At 45.8% G+C, this 22,156-nt stretch overlaps 2 protein-coding genes across 3 annotated transcripts; one reads left to right on the plus strand and one right to left on the minus strand.

The window, feature by feature from the left end:
• Positions 1–2,454: 2,454 nt before the first annotated feature.
• AFMID (arylformamidase) lies at positions 2,455–11,155 on the minus strand. Its single transcript, XM_028715534.2, has 11 exons — positions 10,996–11,155; positions 8,713–8,803; positions 7,672–7,776; positions 7,456–7,504; positions 7,255–7,340; positions 7,097–7,169; positions 6,809–6,906; positions 6,586–6,664; positions 4,365–4,497; positions 3,778–3,882; positions 2,455–2,862 (listed from the first exon to the last, which is right to left on the minus strand). The coding sequence occupies exons 1-11, from the start codon at positions 11,023–11,025 to the stop codon at positions 2,833–2,835; spliced, it is 879 nt and encodes a 292-aa protein (XP_028571367.2). The 5' UTR covers positions 11,026–11,155; the 3' UTR covers positions 2,455–2,832.
• A 4,808-nt stretch (positions 11,156–15,963) lies between these two features.
• TK1 (thymidine kinase 1) lies at positions 15,964–21,798 on the plus strand. 2 transcript variants are annotated; one of them, XM_028715593.2, is made up of 7 exons: positions 15,964–16,123; positions 16,685–16,716; positions 17,504–17,617; positions 17,923–18,016; positions 20,156–20,245; positions 20,328–20,447; positions 20,582–21,798. In XM_028715593.2, exons 1-7 carry the CDS (start codon positions 16,058–16,060, stop codon positions 20,768–20,770), a joined length of 705 nt encoding a protein of 234 aa, XP_028571426.2. In that variant the 5' UTR covers positions 15,964–16,057; the 3' UTR covers positions 20,771–21,798. The 2 variants fall into 2 exon arrangements, with proteins under 2 accessions (XP_028571426.2, XP_077780242.1); XM_077924116.1 differs by having other exon boundaries at positions 16,009–16,145.
• Positions 21,799–22,156: the final 358 nt, after the last annotated feature.

Here is a 22,156-nt window from a genome sequence, read left to right on the forward strand (position 1 = left end):
ACGGGAAATCGGCTGCTATTCGCTGAGCATGCCGGGAGTTGTAGTCCTCCCTCTTTATAAAATGCAGTTAGAGGAGAAGATAAGAGGCAAAACTGCGCACGTTTTAAAGACCAGAAACACAAGACAGGACGAACTCTTTAAAATGCCTCTATGAGGTCTCCGTTGTTCTTGCTGGAACAGGCAAATAAGGCTGTATTTCCGAAAGTTAGAGGCAGAAGAAACAAAACAAAATAATAATAATATGGATTTAGAAACCTCGCTTCCCACGTGATGGAGAAAGAAGCTAAAGACACGTGTAAAATCGTTTCACTAAAATAGGCCGCGATCCCAACTTCCTATTAAGGAGGACGCACTTGGGACTTGCTCCTGAGTAAACAGACAGAGGTTGGTGGGCTTTTTCTCGTCGTAATGCACCCCCCCCAAAAAAAATCCCCAAATTTTTTTTCAGTGGCTGTTGGAACAGAACGAGGCTGGGTGTTTGAAAGAGAAAAAGATAGTTGGGCTGCTGCTGCTGGGTGTAAGAAGTCCGCCGAGGAGCAGGAGCTGAAATCGAGCATTTAGGGTCAGTTTGTTTTTTTGATATACAGCAGTTGCAAAGAGAAGGTATTTTGTTAACATCAGGGAATGCCCCACCACCACTAGAATGCAAACCAACGTTTCACTTTCTATTCATATTACATGTTTTGCTAGAGGAAGAGAGGCGAACTTCGCCAGAAAATTAAAGGGACTGATCTGCATGTTTAAGCCCCACTATATTCCACGAAGATTGATCTCTGGTGAGCATGTAGTTTATGGCTGCAGTGCTTTTTTTATTACAGGCACTTGGCTTAGTTGCTCTCTTTCTTGGTTTTATTATCTCTTGGCTTGCTGCTCCACTTGGATCACAGTAGCTTTTGATAGTATACTGTAGTTTGTTATGAACCACCTTCCACTGCTATAAGGAAAAGCAAGATATAAATATATTAAACAAACACATGCTTAATCATGTGTTTCAATGTCTCAGAATAAAGGTCAGCCATTTAAAAGAAATGACCAAAAGAAGGTGATGTGCAGCACAAGCCTGATTTCAACAGAGCTCTTCCTCAGATATGTATAGAACGGTGTGCAGTTTAACAGTGTACTTGTATGCCACATTAAATTAAATGGGGTTTATTCCTAGGTAAGTGTATATAGGACTGGAACTTCAGATTCTCCCCGTACCCTGCTCCGGCTATCGGAATTGTGAAAATCAGCTTTAACTTGCATCTACCCTCCCACGCAGAACTTCCGGTTTTCAGATGTGCTTTGAAGTGAGGCGTACTGACATATGCAAACCAGAGTTTAATTCTGCCAAATTAAACATTATGTTCTGCTACTCTGTATTGCTAAATGGGGCCGATCTGGGGGAGATTTTTTTGCAGAGTATAAGAACACTCTGTAAAAATAAAAAGCTAAGTGTTGTATCCAATGGTGGCTTTGCACCAGCTGGTAGCAACTAGTGGAAGTGCTTTCACAAGCAGGGTAGCATCTGATCCTCCTTGCACCCAGTACCTATACTGCTGGTGGACCCTCTGGAACAATACAGCATATATGGCACAGAGGGGTGCAGTTGATGGGGGGGGGAATTGATGAAAATGCCTTGCAGAAGTGCTTCTGTTAGCATAAAGCCATTATAAGAAGCTGGGCTAAATACTTCATTAGGTCAGACTTGGTTCAGTGCCTGGAATCCAGAAGTCTTGGAGCGTGCCCAGGCTGAAAGGAAAGCATTTTGAACTGCAAGGAGGAAGAGTGCTCATGTTTGGGTCTCACTTGTGGGTTTCCTACAGGCACCTGGCTAGTGAGTGTGTGAACCAGGATGCTGGGCTAGACTGGCCCTTGGCCTCTTCTTAGGATTTAGTTATCATAACTCTGTGCAGCACTCAACACCTGAATGCAAAAGGGGCAGAGAAAGTAATTAAACACTCATCTGATCTCCGACTGTTGACATCCCCCAATTCGTGGCACAATAATCATTACAACTGACGTTACTTGTGCAATACTTGAGATGTATTTCTTAACTTTGGCCCATTCCAAGGCAAAAGCATAACTAACCGGCTGTCGCAGCACAGTTGTTATAGCCGTTGTTGCCATGATTCCCATGATTTTCTTTTAGAACTGTTCCAGGCTGGCTATGCTCTAAATCTGCAGCTTCTTGCTTGCAGGGTCCCTGATTCAAAGCCCGTGGGAGTAGAGACATGGGCCTCCATAGCACAAGCACAGAGTGCCACTGCTCTGACTGTATAAGGCAGTTTCGTATGGACTTAGAAGGTTGAATAAAAGTTTAGTTACTGCTGTTAGTGAAAGATGCCCATCTTCAGCTCAGGCCCTTTGTGGAATAAAGAGACGTGGTGATTTATGCAGCAATTATGCCTTGCCTGTGCTCACTGATTCAGACTATCTCCTAGGGGAAGGTGATAAACTGCCACAATGTAGATGTAATTTATGTGTTGGTGTTACTTTAATGTTCTCAGCACGCTGGGAGGAACAGATATTATCGCAGGAGTGGACAGGAACTGTCTCTGTGTCAGGCAGTCCATGCGAAAGGAACTGTGTGCTCTCTTGAAGAGTCAATTGCCTCCAAAGCAACAAGGAATAATATGTTTCAAAGTTCCGTTTCAATAGATTTGTGTCTTCTGAAGTTCTTTCTTAACTGGATAAAATTGCAGTTGGCAGGAAGTCCATTCCCAGGGTGAAATAAAACAGCACAGCAGAGAGAGTGGAGGATTGGGGTGGGTGGGTTTGCAAGGTCAGCGATGGCCACTCATGGCTGTAGATGGGGACTCCAGGCTGAGAGTTCCATCTTGTGTCAACCTATCAGCCTCTTGAAATCATTTTCAAAATCACCTGGAACATCAAGAAAGAATATGTTTCCCTTGCATAACAAATTGGTTCAACACTGAAGCTTCTCACTCATCATCGGGAGTGTGTTGTGATTATAAAGTTGGCCTGAGCAGGAACTACCTCCCACACACTTCCCAAATTCCATAGTATTTACATAGCTCCTTTGTGTTTCAGAGACACATGTATATTCCACATTGCTGGGGTAAGTGTGTGAATATTCCAGACACATGGGTGTGTCTAAATTCAGGGATTTCCCCCACCTGATCAGCGCCACAACTAATGTTGAAGACCCATGTGATCAGCCTCAGCCACATTGTTGGAATATTTTCACACTAAGCTCCATAGTAATGTGAGATCACACTACAAGTGGCTCCCATGCTGTTGGATATTTGCATGACGGAGGCTTTATCGCCCATTCCATTTTTGACTTCACACTAGATTTGGACATTACATGACAATGGCAAAGCTTATACATTCAGTTATAAGGATATATGCAGAAGTCCTGTTTGTTTCAGCTACAATTAGCAGTCCTCCTTGATGCAGCATTCTGGAGATGCAGCGCATGTCATGCTCTCCCTGAAGCATTACTCCTAACACATGGCAAGTGACAAATATACTGACAGCCACCATCATTTTATTGCAGCTCATTTGCCAGCGCCTGTTTTTCGGTCCCTGCTCCTGCCAACCTAGCAGTTCAAAAGCACGTCAAAATGCAAGTAGATAAATAGATACCACTCAGGCAGGAAGGTAAACAGCGTTTCCGTGCGCTGCTCTGGTTCGCCAGAAGCGGCTTAGTCATGCTGGCCACATGACACGAAAGCTATACGCCAGCTCCCTCGGCCAGTAAAGTGAGATGAGCGCCGCAACCCCAGAGTCGGCCACGACTGGACCTAATGGTCAGGGATCCCTTTCCTTTACCTGGGTGAGAAAATAGTCTTCCTGGGAGAGCTTCTCAATGACATCAAAATGATCTGTGTCTCCAATGTCCAGCAAAGAGGCACTCCAGCCAGCTGCACGCAAAGCCTATGGGCAAGCAATAGGGATTTTAACAAAACTGTCCTCACCACAGTACTTGCAAGTGCCTTTACCCTAAGAGATGCATTACTCTGAAAGATGGCAGAGACTTGGGAGGAATGGGGTTGGTGGTCTCATTGATTCATAATGAAGAGCAATGGGAGATGGGAGACCAGAAGTATGAAGCAAATATTAAGTAAATGTTTTAGGCCAGGTATTGGGAACCCCTGGCCTTCCAGATGTTGCTGAACTACAGCTTCCATCAGCCATGATGAAAGGCCAGGGATGATGGGAGGATGATTCCCCTCACCTGTCTTAGGTAGTGTTCACCTTTCACACATGCATATGTGGCTCTTTAAATACACGGGTAGGAGTGTGGATGCACATCATTTGATTCCATGGATGCATCTCTATTGTTTATTTTAAAAAACCACTTATATTCCACCAAATATTAAAGAGAGACTCAACATGGCGAACATCAGCCAACGCACCTCAAAGTACTCCTGGGACTGTCTGTGGAACTCGGGAGAATCATGTTGTGCCACAGTGATGAGTACCTGGCAATTTCTCCTGCCCTCCAACTTAGGCACACACCTCAAAGGGCTATTCTGTAAGGCCACCTCCCTGAGGAAAGAGACACAGACCATACAGAGATGAAAGAGGGGCAGAGTGGGCTGGCTTGCTGATAAGCCAAGAAGGTAGCCATTTCTAGGCAGAGCACAATTTTGAAAGCACGTGGGTGGCACTGTGGGTTAAACCACTGACCTGACCCTAGGGCTTGCTGATCAGAAGGTTGTTGGTTCGAATCCCCGCGACGGGGTGAGCTCCCATTGCTCGGTCCCTGCTCCTGCCAACCTAGCATTTTGAAAGCACATCAAAGTGCAAGTAGATAAATAGGTACCACTCTGGCAGGAAGTTAAACGGCATTTCCATGCACTGCTCTGGTTTGCCAGAAGCGGCTTAGTCATGCTGGCCACATGACCCGGAAGCTGTACGCTGGCTCCCTTGGCCAGTAAAGTGAGATAAGCGCCGCAACTCCAGAGTCGTCTGCGACTGGACCTAATGGTCAGGGGTCCCTTTACCTTTACCTTTACCTTTACCCCTCAAATACATGGGGAAGCAAGTAGTGTCGATTTGGAAAGGCCTGGTGTGCATGCATATGAATGGTGCTTGGGGGACAGTATTTGTGTACACAAATTGAAAAGCCCTGTGATCTTTGGATGAAGGGCGTTATACAAATTTAATAAATAATGATCATAATAATTAGCCATGCCATCTATTTGATACACAGTGCAGAGGAGGCAATGCATGTGTGTGTGCATGAGGGGAATATTTAGCCCTCCAAATATTGTTGGACTCTTAATTCCAGCATCCCAGCCAGCATGACCATGGCTCCCTATCGTGGGGGGGGGGGGGGGGCAAACAAACATACACGCGATCATATGGTATGGTGGAGTTAAGCAGTGTGGGGTTGTATGAATAATGATAAAGAGTCCGATATTTAGGAAGCCGCAATGTATAACAAACAATAAATAACTCTGCTTTTATGCATTTATACCAGGATGCGGGTGGTGCTGTGGTTTAAACCACCAAGCCGCCTGGGCTTGCAGATCGGAAGGTTGGCAGATTGAATCCCTGCGAGGGGCTGAGCTCCCGTTGTTCTGTCCTAGCTCCTGCCAATCTAGAAGTTCGAAAGCATGCCAGTGCAAGTAGATAAATAGGAACCCCTGTGGCGGGAAGGCATTTCCATGCGCTCTGGTTTCTGTCATGGTGTTCCGTTGCACCAGAAGCGGTTTAGTCATGCTGGCTACATGACCCAGAAAGCTGTCTGTGGACAAAGGCCGGCTCCCTCATCATGAAAGCAAGATGACCGCTGCACCCCATAGTCACCTTTGACTGGACTTAACTGTCTGGGGGGGGTCCTTTACTTTTTACTTTTTTTAAAGTCAGACTACAGTAGGAAGGGTGATCTACAAGTGTGACTGTGTGTCTCAAAGAAATTACCATATCCCTATGCTTGCTCAACCAGCATGCTGTCAAGTTCTAAGTCAAAGATATTCAACTTAATAGGTGACTGCTAAACTGTTTCACATGATCATGAACTGCATTGTGCTGGAAGCTGAGGGACTGCTGTGCTGGGCAACACAGGTGGCGCTGTGGTCTAAACCACAGAGCCTAGGGCTTGCCAACCAGAAGGTTGGCAGTTCAAATCCCCACGACGGGGTGCGCTACCATTGTTCGGTCCCTGTTCCTGCCCACCTAGCTGTTCGAAAGCACGTCAAAGTGCAAGTAGATAAATAGGTACTGCTCCTGCGGGAAGGTAAACAGCATTTCTGTGCGCTGCTCTGGTTTGCCAGAAGCGGCTTAGTCATGCTGGCCACATGACCCGGAAAAACTGTCTGCGGACAAACACTGGCTCCCTCGGCCTATAGAGCGAGATGAGCGCGCAACCCCAGAGTCGTCCACGACCGGACCTAACTGTCAGGGGTACCTTTACCTTTACCTTAAACTGTTTCACATGATCCTTCATGAACTGCATTGTGCTGGAAGCTGAGGGGCTGCTGTGCTGGGCGACACAGATCCTGCTAACCTGCCGTGGGCTGTTAACAATATTAGGCCACATGTTGGTGGGTAGGGGGCTCCCAAGGGATTCACTGCAGTTTTTCTGCCCTACATGGGTTGAGAATTCCTTTTCAAAGATGCGTCTCTCACCGGCTCATGTGCAAAACATCATTGACATAGGTGTGCGTGATGGGTTCCAAGTCATAGAGGCCACTCACCAAAAAGGCTCCTGGGAAGGAAAAAGAGTCCATGTCTTACTGAGGCTCCAGCTTGGTGCAAGTTGGGTTGTGAAGTTTGGGCAAGGGAAAGAGGGGATGCTAGGATGTAACAAGAGCTAGGGGAGAGAATGGGATCAGTGTGTCCCAGACCGTACCTTTGATGTTTGGCACAACACCAAATTCTGCCCAATCTGTAGAGAGCACCATGGCTGCCAGGTGGGCCCCTGCTGAGTGTCCAAGCAGATAAACACCACTAAAGGCAAATGAGATGCGGTTGAAATGAGCAGGTGAGAAGTTTTGAGGGTGTCGGACGGAGTAGAATTGCCAGAGGAAAGCTATCCAGGGCCTCCATAAACCCTGTAGGGCTTCGGCAGGGTATGACAGGCCCCATGGTCTCTTTTCCCCAAGGTGCTCTGTGTTTTCACCCTGTCTGCACCTCCTACCTGATCCCTGTGTACTGCTGAACTGCGAAGGCCACGCTGCGTCGGACTTGCTTCACCATCACCTCCAGCTGGCCTGAGCACAAACCACAATATCCAGGTTAGACATGAGATGCCAAGGAGAGCAGAACAGGAAAACGGTTTGCCCCATAGTTGCATACCTTTGGGAGCCACATCGTAGCCAACTGCAGCCAAGGCAACGCCGTGGGTCGCTAGGGGCCCCGCAGCAAAGCCTGAAGCATCTTTGCTAGAGGAGGAGAAAGAGAACAGCAGTCCCAAATGGTTCTGCTAGGTGGGACATCATCCCACTGGGGTCCTGCAGTCAAAGGACCAGGGCCTAGGCAACCTCCAGCACAACTCACCTCAGGAATTGCCAGTAGCCGCCATGGATATAGAGGACCAGGGGGAAGGCTGAAAAGGCAACCGGGAGAAAGAACCAGGCAGCAAAGACCATCACTTAGCACAAACTCCCACTAATGTACCACCCCTCGCTTTCTGACGTTGGCTCTTCGCCACAACCAGCACTTCACCAACATCCCAGTTTCCCGATCATTCCCATGCTGCTCCTGTACTCTTACTTTCAGTGTGTTCCTTAGGAAGATACACATCAAGCTTCTCTCCCTCGCCCAACCCGTAGGGCACATTCAGCAGAGTTTGGGTGCCAATCTGGGCACGGCGGGTACCTGCAGAGCAGAGGAAGGCACAGAGAGATGGAAGTCCACAGCTTGCCTGGCCACATCTGGGCTGCCCTACCACACTCCAGAGGAGTTTTCAGATTGTCGGTGCCTGTCCTCGTTCAAAACTTCGGAAAACTGGGGTAGGCTTTGCCACCTCTATACAGGCCCATTCTTAAGGAAATTATCCCTGAGTGTTCACTGGAAGGACAGATCCTGAAGCTGAGACTCCAATACTTTGGCCACCTCATGAGAAGAGAAGACTCCCTGGAAAAGACCCTGATGTTGGGAAAGATGGAGGGCACAAGGAGAAGGGGACGACAGAGGACAAGATGGTTGGACAGTGTTCTCGAAGCTATCAGCATGAGTTTGACCAAACTGTGGGAGGCAGTGGAAGACAGGAGTGCCTGGTGTGCTCTGGTCCATGGGGTCACGAAGAGTCGGACACAACTAAATGACTAAACAACAACAACAAAGCAGACATTCTGGGGGAATTTTCATTGCTCCTCACCACTATGAGATGAACACGACGAAACGACTAAACAACAATACAGTCCCAAGGGGAAGAAACCTTCCTCGCAAGTTCCAAAGGAGTGCCTTCTTTCCAATCCCTCTTCAGAACCTCCTGTGAGATTTTGCCCTCTCTTGCACTGGAGGTGAGCTGGCCCACTAGAACTTCTGTGGCCAGAGTGCATCCTCAGGGTTGCTTAACTGCTAAAGCATAACTGATTCATGTTCAGTGACCCTGGGTATGCAGTCTTGCTTAAGGATAAACATGCCCTTCTTGCTGGATCAGTACCAGGTCCACCAACTCTAGGGCTCTTTGCAAGAATGCCAACAACCAGCTGGCCCTGGGAGATCTGTTGGAAGTTAGTGGCCCCTTGGTGATCTGCCCGCTCCCATCCCACTTATTGCCAGGTAGTGGACTGCCCAGGGACCCTTTACCTTCGCTCATTGCCTGTACGTGAGCCTCAATCACAGCATCTGCATCCAGCCGGGGAGACCACCTGCTAGGGGAGTACTGCTTCTCCAGCTCCTGCAGAGAGAGGAAGCAAGGCACCTTGCACAGCCACAGTGGCGGCCCTCTTTTCACTCAGAGTAAGGTGACTAGGGCGCTGAGTAGAAACACAGGCAGACTGGGTGCCAAACGAAGCATTGCTAAGTAAGTAGCATGCAGCTATGCATTTCTTACTTAATAACAGGCACGCCATGGAAGAAGAAGAAGGTTTCTCAAACGAACCTTCATTATTAGAAAAAGTGTTATTACAAAACAAAACTAAGGTAATATCAAAAATGTATGATACATTATTGGAGTGGGAGGTCAAAGACGAACAGGTCAAGGAGGTAATGATATTGGGAAAACCATTAACTTAACAGCATGGGAAGAATTATGGAGAAAGAACAGGAAATTTACAGCCTGTGAAGTAATGGGGGGAAATCTAATCAAGATGTTTTATAGATGGTACTTAACACCTACCAAAATAGCTAAAATGTATAAGACAAAAACAAATCTGTGTTGGAGGTGTGGTAAAACAGAGGGGACACTTATACATGTTTGATGGACCTGTGAAAAAAATCAAAAGCTTCTGGAACATAGTATATGACAATCTTAAAAAAATGTTTAAGTATAACTTTATAAAAAATACAGAAGCTTCTCTACTAGGGATAACGGACGCAGGTATAGCAAGAGAAGATCAGAAAATATTCCTCTGTGCTACAGGAGCGGCAAGGATCCTAATTGCTAAAAACTGGAAAAAAGAAATTGTGCTAACAAAAATGGAATGGCAAGACAAACTGTTAGAGTATATTGAACTGGCTAGATTAACAGAGGCAATTAGAGATCAAACTAGACAAGAATTTCAAAAAGCATGGGGAAAATGCAGAGAATACTTTACAAAACAGTGCCCTAAAATTCATACCTGGACTTGTTTTCATCAATGTCTGCAGGAGACTTTGTGGATATTTAAGTTATAATTAGGAAAATCTTAATGATTATTCATAAAGGAAACCGCTTATAAGAAGTAAATAAGGATGCCAGAAACAGGATAAAGGAAGTCTTTTATTTGGTTGTTTGTATTGTTGTAAATTATGCTTGTTGTTTGTTATGTTTGTGTCTGAAGGGGGTGGATTTCTGTGTTGGGGGGGTTGTGTTATGTTGTAAATAAAATTTCCAATAAAAAAATATATTTTTTTAAAAAAGGAAGAAGAGTTTGGATTTGATATCCCGCTTTATCACTACCCAAAGGAGTCTCAAAGCAGCTAACCATCTCCTTTCCCTTCCTCCCTCACAACAAACAGTCTGTGAGGTGAGTGGGGCTGAGAGACTTCAGAGAAGTGTGACTGGCCCAAGGTCACCCAGCAGCTGCATGTGGAGGAGCGGAGAACCGAACCCAGTTCACCAGATTACGAGACTACCGCTCTTAACCACTACACCACACTGGCTTTCATGGAGCAGGGATCCCTGTCAGGAAGGCAGTGCATGGGGACAGGGGAGAACTTACCAAATGAACCAACCCCACCCTGCACAGCTAAGAAGAAACCTTAGGGGTAAAAGTTCCCATTGATGTTGTGCATATTGAACACAACCCTGCAAAGATTTGGGTATTGCTGAGACCACCCTGAAAAATGCAGCTGCTCGATTTAGACATATCTCTGCTTTCAGGATAATGTATGTTTATCTTTCGAACGTTGCCCAACAGTTCTTCCTCCCACATTTCCCCTTGTGTATATCATTTCCATTTCCACATATCTGATGTACAAAAGCAATATATCTGCTAGTCCTCTATGCAAGGGTGACTAATGATTAGTATTCTGGGTGTTGTTTGACTCTCATCAGCTCCGGCCAGCATAGCCAACAGTCAGAGATGATGAGTATCCATCCACATCTTGAGGGGCCAGGGGTTTGCCATCTTCATCTTAAAGGAGACTTTGTCAGCATCAGTGTAACACAGTTTCTAGAACAGGCATAGGCAAACTCGGCCCTCCAGATGTTTTGGGACTACAACTCCCATCATCCCTAGCTAATAGGACCAGTGGTCAAGGATGATGGGAGTTGTAGTCCCAAAACATCTGGAGGGCCGAGTTTGCCTATGCCTGTTCTAGAAGTTCTTTTTCTCGAGGACGTCTCAAATCTTTTCCTGGCTGTAACCACCAAACTCACACAAAACAAGATCTTTCAAAATCTCTCACACACAGAGGTAATACCATTCCTTCCACCCCCTCCTTTACCTCCTTGGTCATTTCCTGCCACTTTCCCATGTCACCGGCTCAGATGTGGCCTATGCTGTATCTTCTTACATCCAAGTTTTCTGTGCTGCAGAGCAACTAGTTAGAAGAGCCAGCCATGTGACCCAATTCAGCCTCTGGGTACAAAGTGTAGAACAGATCAGGTGTTCCTCCTTGGCCACTGGTTGCTCCATGAGCTGGGGCAGGGTGGGGGGAGAGAAAACCCTGACATAGGGAACTATGCTCTCTGCAAATAAACAAATCCGTGCTAGGATTTAGGTGGAGGTCAGTCGTATTCGCTCTCAGCACTGACTCCAGAACAGCTATCCCGAGGCAACTGATATCGTCCAGTTACAAGACACAAGCTCAAATCCGTGCACAAAATCAGGGGAAGCTATTTTTGTAGCCAGGTAATTCCCCCCCATCCCAGCCAAAAACAAAAACAAACAAACAAACTCTTTTTGAGAAGTGATCTTTAAAACTTGCTCACACTGGGGAAACCCAGCCAGATAGGTGGGATATAATAATTTATTATTATTATTATACTCAGAAAAAGATTTACCCAATGTAGCAATTCTTGTACTTTCCAATGCACTTAACAAACAACAACCATTGATGCAGACTCTCAGCTCAGTTCGAGGAATACTATTTTTGGATCTGTGTCCTGGCTGCCAAAGTATGTAAGATCAAAGCGACCTCAGAAATGCTTTAAGCAGCATAACCCACTTAGAAAGGAACAGAACTCCTGAATAGCTCCGGTTTCCATAGTTTCTCATTGCCTCTTTTTTAGTTATGACGGCGGTGTGCTGCGAAACAACTCTGCAATCCCTCCCTTCTCCTCGGATTCAAATGCACTTTTCTCCCGCTGTTGTAAAAATGCAGAGTGAGTCTGAGAAAGTACCTCCTCACACATATTTGCATAATGCGGCTCCTTTGAAAATGGAGTGAATTTTGCTCCTGCAAATGGGGGTGGTGGTGGTGAGGTCAGGTTGTGCAGACATACCAGCGGAAGTGTCTGAATGGGTCTTCTGGTGGGTCCTGGCAGCCCCAACTTCACTGCCACCCTACCCGGCCTATGTCAAGAGGGCTGATCTACAGTGCTGCTGCATCATGCTGGCCACTCCTAGGCATTAAGTATGCAACAAAATGTTGCTGCATGAAAAATACTCTGAGTCGAGTGGATTTCATGCTCTTTATTCAGCTCATAGTGGTGAGGAGCAATGAAAATTCCCCCAGAATGTCTGCTTTGTTGTTGTTGTTTAGTCATTTAGTCGTGTCCGACTCTTCGTGACCCCATGGACCAGAGCACGCCAGGCACTCCTGTCTTCCACTGCCTCCTGCAGTTTAGTCAAACTCATGCTGATAGCTTCGAGAACACTATCCAACCATCTTGTCCTCTGTCGTCCCCTTCTCCTTGTGCCCTCCATCTTTCCCAACATCAGGGTCTTTTCCAGGGAGTCTTCTCTTCTCATGAGGTGGCCAAAGTATTGGAGTCTCAGCTTCAGGATCTGTCCTTCCAGTGAGCACTCAGGGCTGATTTCCTTCAGAATGGATAGGTTTGATCTTCTTGCAGTCCATGGGACTCTCAAGAGTCTCCTCCAGCACCATAATTCAAAAGCATCCATTCTTCGTCAATCAGCCTTCTTTATGGTCCAGCTCTCACTTCCATACATCACTACTGGGAAAACCATAGCTTTAACTATACAGACCTTTATCTGCTTTATATACATTATTTACACAATGGGCCCCATGTGATTGGCTAATTCTGGGATTCACCTGTAGGCCAATCTGGTTGCGGATTCACTTCCACCTGGAGCTGGATTGGGTGGCTCCTGTGGACCAATCAGACTGCTGCATTCTGAATCCTATTGTTCTAGGACCAATCAGACTGCTGCCTTTTGGATCCTATTCAACTCAGTACATAACACTGCATGGTGTTCCACTCAGCCACCCCTTCTCCCAGGATACTCCATTCCATCCCCGCAAGCTTTCCTACATTTCTCCTCCCATCAGTTAGCATTCCATACCCACCAAGCATTTTCAATCCTCACTGGGTTGGTTTTGGTGTCCATCCACCCTTTTCGGGACTTCTGCAAACCTTGTGTCTTCCTCCAAGCCTGCCGATACCTTCCTCATGTTGTGGATGGTGCAGTTTTGGCTGCATCAAGACAAACAGTCAGGAATGAATGAACTATTAGTATTGGATGTCTACCTGCCTGCTACAGGGATGAGAAATCTGCCCCCCTTCCAATGTTGCTGGTCTGCAACTTCTTTCAGCCCCAGCTACCATGGCACTGATGAGGGTGATGTGATTGTCGTCTGGTTACATCCAGAGGGCCACAGATTCCCTGTCCCTAACCTGCTAAATCCAGGTATTTAAAAGAACAAAGTGTCTGGTTTAATTTCTCCACAAATAGCTAAGGCAGTTTGATGGGGCTTTGGTTCTGTGAAACTATGGCATAAAACCTCTCCTATCCTGGGTCCCCCAATTCTCGGCTGTTTTGCTGCCACTATTCATCGCTCTGTTCTTATTCCTTCCTTCTTCAGATCTTAGCTAAAATCCCTCATCTGACCCTTCCCACCTTTGCTGATGTGTTCCAGTCACAATATAATCAACTCATTATAACATTTTTCACTCGGCAAAGCTTTCAAGATTGTTATGCTGTGAAATGAGCTAGTTCACTGTGAGCGGGGGTGTGGGGAATCTCATCTGAGAAGAAATTTAAGAAGGAGACAGGCAGGACACCCCTTAAATAAACCTTATGAGAGAAGCAATTATCCTTGCTAACAAGAAGATTCCCAAAAGGCCAGAAGGTTATATTTGATAACATTAACAACAATGTTGTGCTAGTGAGCTTATTATGCAAATATACCAAGAAATATGCCAAACCTCACTGTGAAACACTCCAATTTTTTTCCTTATAAACGAACACATCAGTAATTATAATAGCTTTCACATTGCAAATCCCTGTTAGGTGCTGTTTTCCCATTTTATGATTCAAATGGGACAGCTGTTTAATCACATCTGGGGAAAAATGTGAAAAAGAAAATTAGTTAGCATGCAGTACTATCGTACTATGGCAGCTGCTGGATAATCAGCAACCGGTAGATAGTGTGTGGGTTGAATTTTTTTTGGGGGGGGGGGATCTAGTCTTAACACGTTTAACACTCTACTGCAGCCTATACAAGAAATAATAAAGAACTAGAACATGGTGATCAATTTTGCTACTTTCCTGCAGTATTCAGTGTCAGTTGTAAATTGATAGATTATTTTTAAAAAAGAAACACATTCCCCAGTATCTAAAAAAATATATTGGAAGTCAATTTTCTATTTTTATAAGGGAGGCTGTGTGAAGGAAATTTTAGAGAAAGACCAAAGAAAAGTAGATATATCATACATGTATGATGTGGCTAAAAGAGATGTCCTGGAGTGAAATTATCAATGAAGATCAAGTATGTACAGTGTACCTCGGGTTACAGACGCTTCATGTTACAGACTCCGCTAACCCAGAAATAGTACCTCGGTTTAAGAACTTTGCTTCGGGACGAAAACAGAAATCGCGCAGCAGTGGCGCGGCGGCAGCAGGAGGCCCATTAGCTAAAGCGGTGCTTCAGGTTAAAAACAGTTTCAGGTTAAGAACGGACCTCCGGAACGAATTAAGTTCTTAACCCGAGGTACCACTGTATGTCCCTGACAAGTAGAAAGAAATTGAGTTATTGAGGAAGAATGTCTCTCTAGACCAGGGTGGTCCAACTTTTCATACCAGAACCCACAGGCTGCACACTGCCTTGTTGCACGGGGCGGAGGTGGGGTGGGGAGCGAGGCCAAAATGTAATGCCCCTGCCCAGTCCTCGCACTGCCTTCCCAAAACTGGTTAAGAGAGGCACCAAGCTTTGGGAAGGAGGCATGAGGCTCTGGCAGGGTCCCCACCTCCCCAAAGCTGGGAAAGCACTTATTGGCTTTGGGAAGAAGTAGGGAGGACTCTGGGACCCTGTCAGAGCCATCAAGCCTCATCGGCTTTGGGAAGGCAGCAAGAGAGGGGTGGGTGTGTGTATGTGTCAAATGTTACCAAGGGCTACCAAAAAAGGCATTAAGGGCCACATGTGGCCCTCAGGCCAGATGCTGGGCTTACCCTGCTCTAGACTAAGACACACTTTTATTTTAACAGGAAAGGAATGTGCTGATTCAGATATTTCACATTCAGCAGTTTGCATCACCTGGAATATTTGCCTACAGGACACACCTGTATATTACTTTCTGAGCACCTGAACACAAATAAATGTCGTATGAGGAAAGGTTGAAGGGACTGGACATGTTGCTGTACTGTAATATCTGCATCTAGACTCCATCTCAAGATGGAGATGGCAGACTGAACAGCGCTAAACAAAAGAAAAGAGCCTTGCCGCATGTTAAAGCTCAATAGCAATAGCACAATAAATGGTGCCAATCTTCGTTTTTGCTTGCAACCCAGACTATTGCAACTCTGGCAATGGACTGCATGAGTCTCTGCTCGGTGCTGCTGCAGGCCACAAGTTCTGGGACAGAGAAGCTGTGGCTGAAACCCACTCACACCCATTTTTAAACACAATTACACAACCTTGAGCGAATACGCGCGGGTTCCTCGGTTAATGAGAAATGATGCAAGGAATACATGGCAACCTTTGCACAAGCAAAGCTGGAGAACTGATTTTAGGCGCTGCTCTCCGACTGCCAAACAGGGGGGGAAACGTCAGGAAAGAGGAACTATGACAGGAGACCGGACACAAGTGCCTCCCCTGCCCCTTAAAAAAATTAAAATCCTCACTTTCGCAGAGCATGCCGGGAGATAGCTTAAGCGCCTACTCCGCCCTTGCCAAACACTTTCAAGAAAGTTTTTTCCCGCCTTGACTCTGATTGGCCAAGGGACGGAGGGGGTTTCCTTTTGCTGGTCTGTGGAACGGCGCGATCTGTTCTGATTGGACAGTGCTTGCCCCGGGTATAAAAACTGCCGGAGCCGGGCGCGCGAAGGGAAAGAAAGGCCGGCGTTAGGTGGATCTGCCCGGGCAAGGACTTGGAATCGGAGCCATGAACTGCCTGATGATGCCGGGAGTGCAGCCGGGGTCGCCCCTCAAGGCCCGCGGCCAGATCCAGGCACGTAGAAGTTGGTGCCATTGTATGTGACAGGGCTTTGAGCTGGAGGGGTTTATTAAGGGGAGCGGCTGATAGTTCTGAGGCTGGAGGTTCGCCTTTATAAGTGATGTTTTCGGGGCCCTTGGCTTTGCGGGGTACTGGAGAGGAGAGCGAGGGAGAGGTTTGGGGTAGCAACCTCGATTGCGGAACTGGGGGTGCGAAAGCGATATTCGCCTCTCCGGCTCCGAACGGGAGTAAAGGCTGCGTGAGGGCGCTGGAAGGGCACAGCTGGATCTGACCAAAGGCCCCCTCTAGCCCACCATCCTTTTCTCACGATGCAGATGGGAAGGGCATGGGCACAACCGCCATCACCCCTCTTGGGGTTCCTAGGATGTGGCATTTAGAGAACTGCTGCCTCTGATAACGGACGGGCTCTTGTAGGGATTGCTGGCTTAAAAGGAGCTCAATCTAGTTCAACAACGTGTTTCTGACTGCAGCCATTTATCTTGCAACCTGTATAGTTGGTACTTAGCTTTAAGAAGAAAACATTCCTAAATCCATTTTCCCTTCCAACCTCTATAGGTCATCTTTGGACCCATGTTCTCCGGGAAAAGGTATGTACACTGCAGATTTGAAATAAGTGCTGCTATTATATGTACTGGTAATCTAGATGTTGGGCCTAGCACACCAGTTTTGTTAACTGGCGTGGCTGATCGGTATGTGACATGGATACTACAAGAGGCACAAATTGCTGGAGTTCTACCTGCTTGATCACCACTACGCTACTGCTTCCTCCCTCAGTCAGTAAACTAGAGGTGAAAATATATCAAGCAGCTAATGGGCTGCAGATCCTTCAATGAGTGCAAAAGTGGCACTTTCTCCTATGCTGGATTTGCACCTTGCTTGCCCAAAAATGTTTGCTTTCTATAAAATAGGCTCTGGCCATCATTTGCTCTTACCAGAGCAAATAATGGGTCGTGCCATTTGGCAGACAAATCGAATGAAACCTTGCCATGCCCTAGCCAATCAAGACTGTAGGGCAAGGAGTAGATCCCGTGGACTGAATAGAGGCAATTGCCATTTCTTTACTCTTCACCTCTAAACTTATAGTGCTGCCTTCTCTAGAACAAAAACCAATTTCTTAAAATGCATTGTCTCCGCCAGAGCTGGGAGGGAAATGTGTTTTGCACGATTGTAGGTGTTATCTTTAGTAATGAAGTGACTAAAGCAGTTAGTCTTGTGCTTTTGTAATTTCCCTCATGTAGCAGCTGCAGCTTTTTTGACTCACAATAGAGCCACATGTGCCCTTCTAGTAAAAGAGCTTGTTTCTCTCTGACCAGAAACACTTCAGGCTTTCCTGGGTTATGCTTGCCACTGGACATCTCCATTCTTGTTTTGCAGCACTGAACTCATGCGCCGGGTCCGTCGGTTCCAAATTGCACAGTACAAATGTCTGCTGATCAAGTATTCCAAGGACACACGCTACTGCGTCAATGGCGTCTCCACACATGACAGGTAAATTGCTAAAATGTCAGGGCCAATCTATACAGTGTATATGCTTGGGAAATTTCAAGCAGGCACACCATTTTTCACAAACTGTTATCTTAAACTGTTGGCACTGTAATGCTTTTATAATATATGACCTCAGGGGATTCAGTCTGGGGATTCAAGCATCTTCCCTGTCTAAGTCTTCTCTCACGTAGCTGCTATTTAGATTCGAGAGCATTCTGCAAGTGCCACTGGAAAATGAACTCTTTGCCATGGAGTAGGCTTATAACCAAAGCAATCCAATTATCACAAATATTTCTGTTCCTATGTAGGAATACCATGGAAGCCTATTCAGCTTGTTGTCTCAAAGATGTGCATCAAGAGGCCCTTAACGCTGCTGTGATTGGCATTGATGAAGGCCAGTTTGTAAGTTCTTTTATCTTCTCTGAATAATGAAACATATGTTGTAGATATTTTTTCCACATTATGCTATTTTTGTGATACATGACATGAGAAATCTTGGCATACTTGTTTATAAAATAAACAATATATAAATAAAATAAATCTGGCTTGGGTCAACAGTCAAGCACTACCGCATAAGTCTGTTTCACAGCTCTATGGGGACTTGGGCTGCCATTTTATTCTCCTAGAATAAACCCCATTGAGCTCCTTGGGACTTCTGAGTAGATGTAGGATTGCAGTCCTCTTTTACACAGAACAGTACAGTGGTACCTCAGGTTACATACGCTTCAGGTTACAGACTCCGCTAACCCAGAAATAGTACCTCGGGTTAAGAACTTTGCTTCAGGGTGAGAACAGAAATCGTGCTCCGGCGGCGCGGCGGCAGCAGGAGGCCCCATTAGGTAAAGTGGTGCTTCAGGTTAAGAACAGTTTCAAGTTAAGAACGGACCTCCGGAACGAATTAAGTACTTAACCTGAGGTACCACTGTATAAAGGAACATGGAAGGGGTTGCTATGAATACCAAATACTGGGAATTGCAGGTGTCTAGAGTGCTGTTGTGCTGATGTCCTCTTTGTGGGTTTCCAGCAAGCATCTGGTTGGCCGCTGTGAAAATAGGATGTTGGACTAGGTCCAGCAGGCTCTTATGTATCATTGCTAAATAGAATGTAGTTCAATTCTAACAACATTCCTACAGTAATTGGAGTACATCTTTATCTAGAACACACACAGGTTGCTGCTAGTGGGTTCTCTGGAAGTTATTTTCTTGACCGTGTTGGCAGTGTTAGCTGAACTTGGAAATTGCTGAAAGGTTAGGAGAGACATTAATTTAAAGGGGTGTAGAGCAGGGGTGAAAACGTAAATGAACAATCCACTGGTCAGTTCTTGGTGTGGACTGCACTGTGGCTGCTGGTATTCTTGTCAAGAATGCAGGAGTAGGTGGAGATTGATCTGATATAGTGTTACTTGTCTCCCTAAGAACAAGTACGTGTTTCAGATTGTTACACAAATCAGCTGTCTAATAGCTGTTAAGAGACCCTGAAGATATACTCTTGCTTTGTACATGTAAAATGCATTAGTAGACCTTGGGAGTTTTAACGAAAACAAAGAAACTCATATATACAAGACTGATCTCGGCTCACCCATGTTGAGTATGTGGAGATGGATGAGCAAGGAACAATTTTCAATTAAAAGCTTATTGGGCGATAATTGCCTGTCTTGGACCATGAGAAGCCCACACTACAGCTGGCCCACCCCTTTAAAGACTTTGGAAATTCAGGTGATGTGATGGTGGTAGCAGCAGGCTTGCCAGGTATAGTGGTACCTCGGGTTACATACGCTTCAGGTTACAGACTCCGCTAACCTAGAAATATTACCTTCGGTTAAGAACTTTGCTTCAGGATAAGAACAGAAATCGTGCTCCAGCGGTGCGGCAGCAGCAGGAGGCCCCATTAGCTAAAGTGGTGTTTCAGGTTAAGAACAGTTTCAGATTAAGTACGGACCTCCGGAACGAATTAAGTACTTAACCCAAGGTTGGTATCTTGGGGCCTTCTGCAAAAAAGAGAGAGAGAGAACATGTGATCTTATCACCAAGCCATCATCCTTTCCTCCCATAATTGAGACCTTTCTAGCAGTAGCAGATAGGGTTCCCATCAGGGAATACCTTAAAGTATTCAGTTAGAGAACGTGAGACCTGTTGGCTCCCTTAACTTCGCTTTAAACATAGGTGGGTTAAGGTACAGTCCTATACCTGTACTATTAACTTGGGAGCAAGTCCTAATGAATGCTTATTTCTGAATGGGTATGTGTGGGCCGTAGTTAGCCAATGAGGGTGGGCTACAGCTTCTGTCACCCTGACCATTGGCTATGTTGGCTGAAGCTGATGGCAACTGTAGTTCAGCAACCGCAAGAGACCACACCACATTGGCTATTCTCCCCACCCCATAGGCTTTCACTGTAAGAGTACCATGCAAATACTCTTAAGAATGCCGCCACCATCTCACAACCAAAGAACTGGTTGTGTCACATGTAGTCCTATGAATTTCTAAGAGATACGACTTGTCCACTGTGGAGAAACATAGCTTTTCCCCTCTGTTCCCGTCTAGTTTCCAGACATTGTAGAGTTCTGTGAGGCAATGGCCAATGCGGGGAAGACTGTCATTGTGGCCGCCCTTGATGCAACCTTCCAGAGAAAGGTAAACCTCTCTAAATTCTTAATTTTCTCTTCCGGCTGGTCTGTGTCCCAACCCAACGTTGCATCTGGTTGTTTCACTGCAGGCCTTTGGCAACATCTTGCAGCTGGTCCCTTTAGCAGAGAGTGTGGTGAAACTAAACGCCGTCTGCATGGAGTGTTACCGTGAAGCCTCCTACACAAAGAGGCTGGGAACAGAGAAGGAGGTAAGAGTCCACTGCGCTTCCCTTCTCAGAAAGGTTCCTTTCCATCTGTGAGGCAGAGATGTGCCTGCTATCAGCCTGACAGCAGAAAAGTGCTTTTTACCTGTTGAGTAATTAACACTTCTCTCCTTCTTTAGGTGGAAGTGATAGGAGGAGCAGACAAGTACCATTCAGTCTGCCGTGTCTGCTACTTCAAGAAGCGGCCGCAGCAGCAGGCAACCGACGACAAAGAGAATCTGCCAGGAGGAAATAAGCAGCTAGATATCGCTGGTTCCCGAAAGGCTTTGGCTACTCGTCAAATCATGCAGTGGAGCCCATCACACTGAACTAGGAAAATGACAGCCCTTTTCTTCTGTGGGGTTAATTGATGTGCTGTTCTTCATTCCAACCCTATACCGTTAAAAAGGTGTGCGGATCAAAGGACGATACTAGTGAAAGCACTAGAAAGAGTGAACTGCTTTTAAAGGAGGAAACGAGGCTGGGGCGTGTTGCAAAAGGCTAATAATTTAGGTGTGCTAAAAACCTCAAGCTCGCCTCTTAGTGGCTTCACATTTATGGGGAAAGACTTCCTACTGTCTCATAGAACTGGGAGTTTCCTCTATGTTCACTAGCAGAACCTGTTTCCTAGTCAAACTAGAATATTATTTATACCTTAAAGCCATTGTCTCTTATTTCAGCAAACACCAGTGTCCTTGTTAAACAGTTTACCTTGGAAGGGCTAGTCTCTTTCCCAGTCTTTAACCCTTCTTGAACATGGAATATGGAACATAATGTTCAACTCTAGACTAACTGCCTGAGCAAAACATAATTTCCTCAATTCTATGTGTATCTCTCTGATCTGACATCTAGCTACGTGTTGGGTATATAGCATAGTTCTGTGAGGCTTCCAAACTAACAAAATTATTACTAATCCTGCATAAGTTATGAGGCCTCTGCTTTTCTGTAGAAGGGTTTGATAGATATAATGTGTCTCCAGAAGTGGGCAATAAGCAATTCTTATGTTCTTTGTAGTCTTGGCCTTAAGATTTTGTGTCCTGTGTCAGGCCTTTACTTTCCTAATTTATTCAGGATGGCCGAGAGCATCAATCATGTTCATTATATATGAAACTTGGGGCATGTACCTGTCGTATAACTTCTGGCAGTTCGATCTTACTGTCTTCTGCATGATGAATGGTAGTAGCTATTTCTGCATTTGATTCAGCAAACCATCAGTTTTGCACTTAAAACATGCCCTAAGACTGCTCTGCTGCCACTTCTGTTCCCCATGAATATTTGCCGTCTTCTCCCATAGTGATCAATTAAGAGAAAAATGTTTTATTCATCTGGCTATTTTAATAAATAACTTAGTGCTGAATGTCTTCTTTGACCTTTTTTATTGATTTCCGCCATTTCACCAGGCTTCAGAGCAAGGTGTCTATTTTGTTTTTAAAGGCTACCCACTTAGATTGTAGGAGACATCCAGCTCTCAGTCCCCTCCCCATCAGAAGTGTTGAAGATGACCTGCTTCTTGCTTGGAAACTTTTGTTGTAGGACCACCACTGAAATTGCCCATACTCCTTCTCCCGATAGTACAGACACCCTTTCATGTTAAGAGCTGCACTGGGAGAAACAGCATCAGCTGTTTAGAGTGCTTGGTTGGCCAAAACCCAGAACAGCAGGAGGTGAAAAGTGCGGCCTAAAAAAAGGAGCTGAGATAAGGCTTATGGTACTTG

Source organism: Podarcis muralis, chromosome 2 (genome assembly GCF_964188315.1).
Source record: "Podarcis muralis chromosome 2, rPodMur119.hap1.1, whole genome shotgun sequence".
In the NCBI taxonomy this organism is placed as follows: Eukaryota; Metazoa; Chordata; class Lepidosauria; order Squamata; family Lacertidae; genus Podarcis; species Podarcis muralis.

What these genes read in the sequence shown, in the direction of transcription:
- AFMID (XM_028715534.2), bottom strand. Translation starts at nt 11,025, where the DNA reads ATGGGAAAGTGGCAGGAAATGACCAAGGAG. An exon ending in TCCTAAGGAACACACTGAAA is followed by an intron (nt 7,505 to 7,671) that starts GTAAGAGTACAG and finishes TTGCCTTTTCAG; the next exon opens with CCTTCCCCCTGGTCCTCTAT. An exon ending in AAGACTATTTTCTCACCCAG is followed by an intron (nt 2,863 to 3,777) that starts GTAAAGGAAAGG and finishes TTGATGTTCCAG; the next exon opens with GTGATTTTGAAAATGATTTC.
- TK1 (XM_028715593.2), top strand. Translation starts at nt 16,058, where the DNA reads ATGAACTGCCTGATGATGCCGGGAGTGCAGCCGGGGTCGCCCCTCAAG. An exon ending in GGCGTCTCCACACATGACAG is followed by an intron (nt 17,618 to 17,922) that starts GTAAATTGCTAA and finishes GTTCCTATGTAG; the next exon opens with GAATACCATGGAAGCCTATT. An exon ending in GGCTGGGAACAGAGAAGGAG is followed by an intron (nt 20,448 to 20,581) that starts GTAAGAGTCCAC and finishes CTCCTTCTTTAG; the next exon opens with GTGGAAGTGATAGGAGGAGC.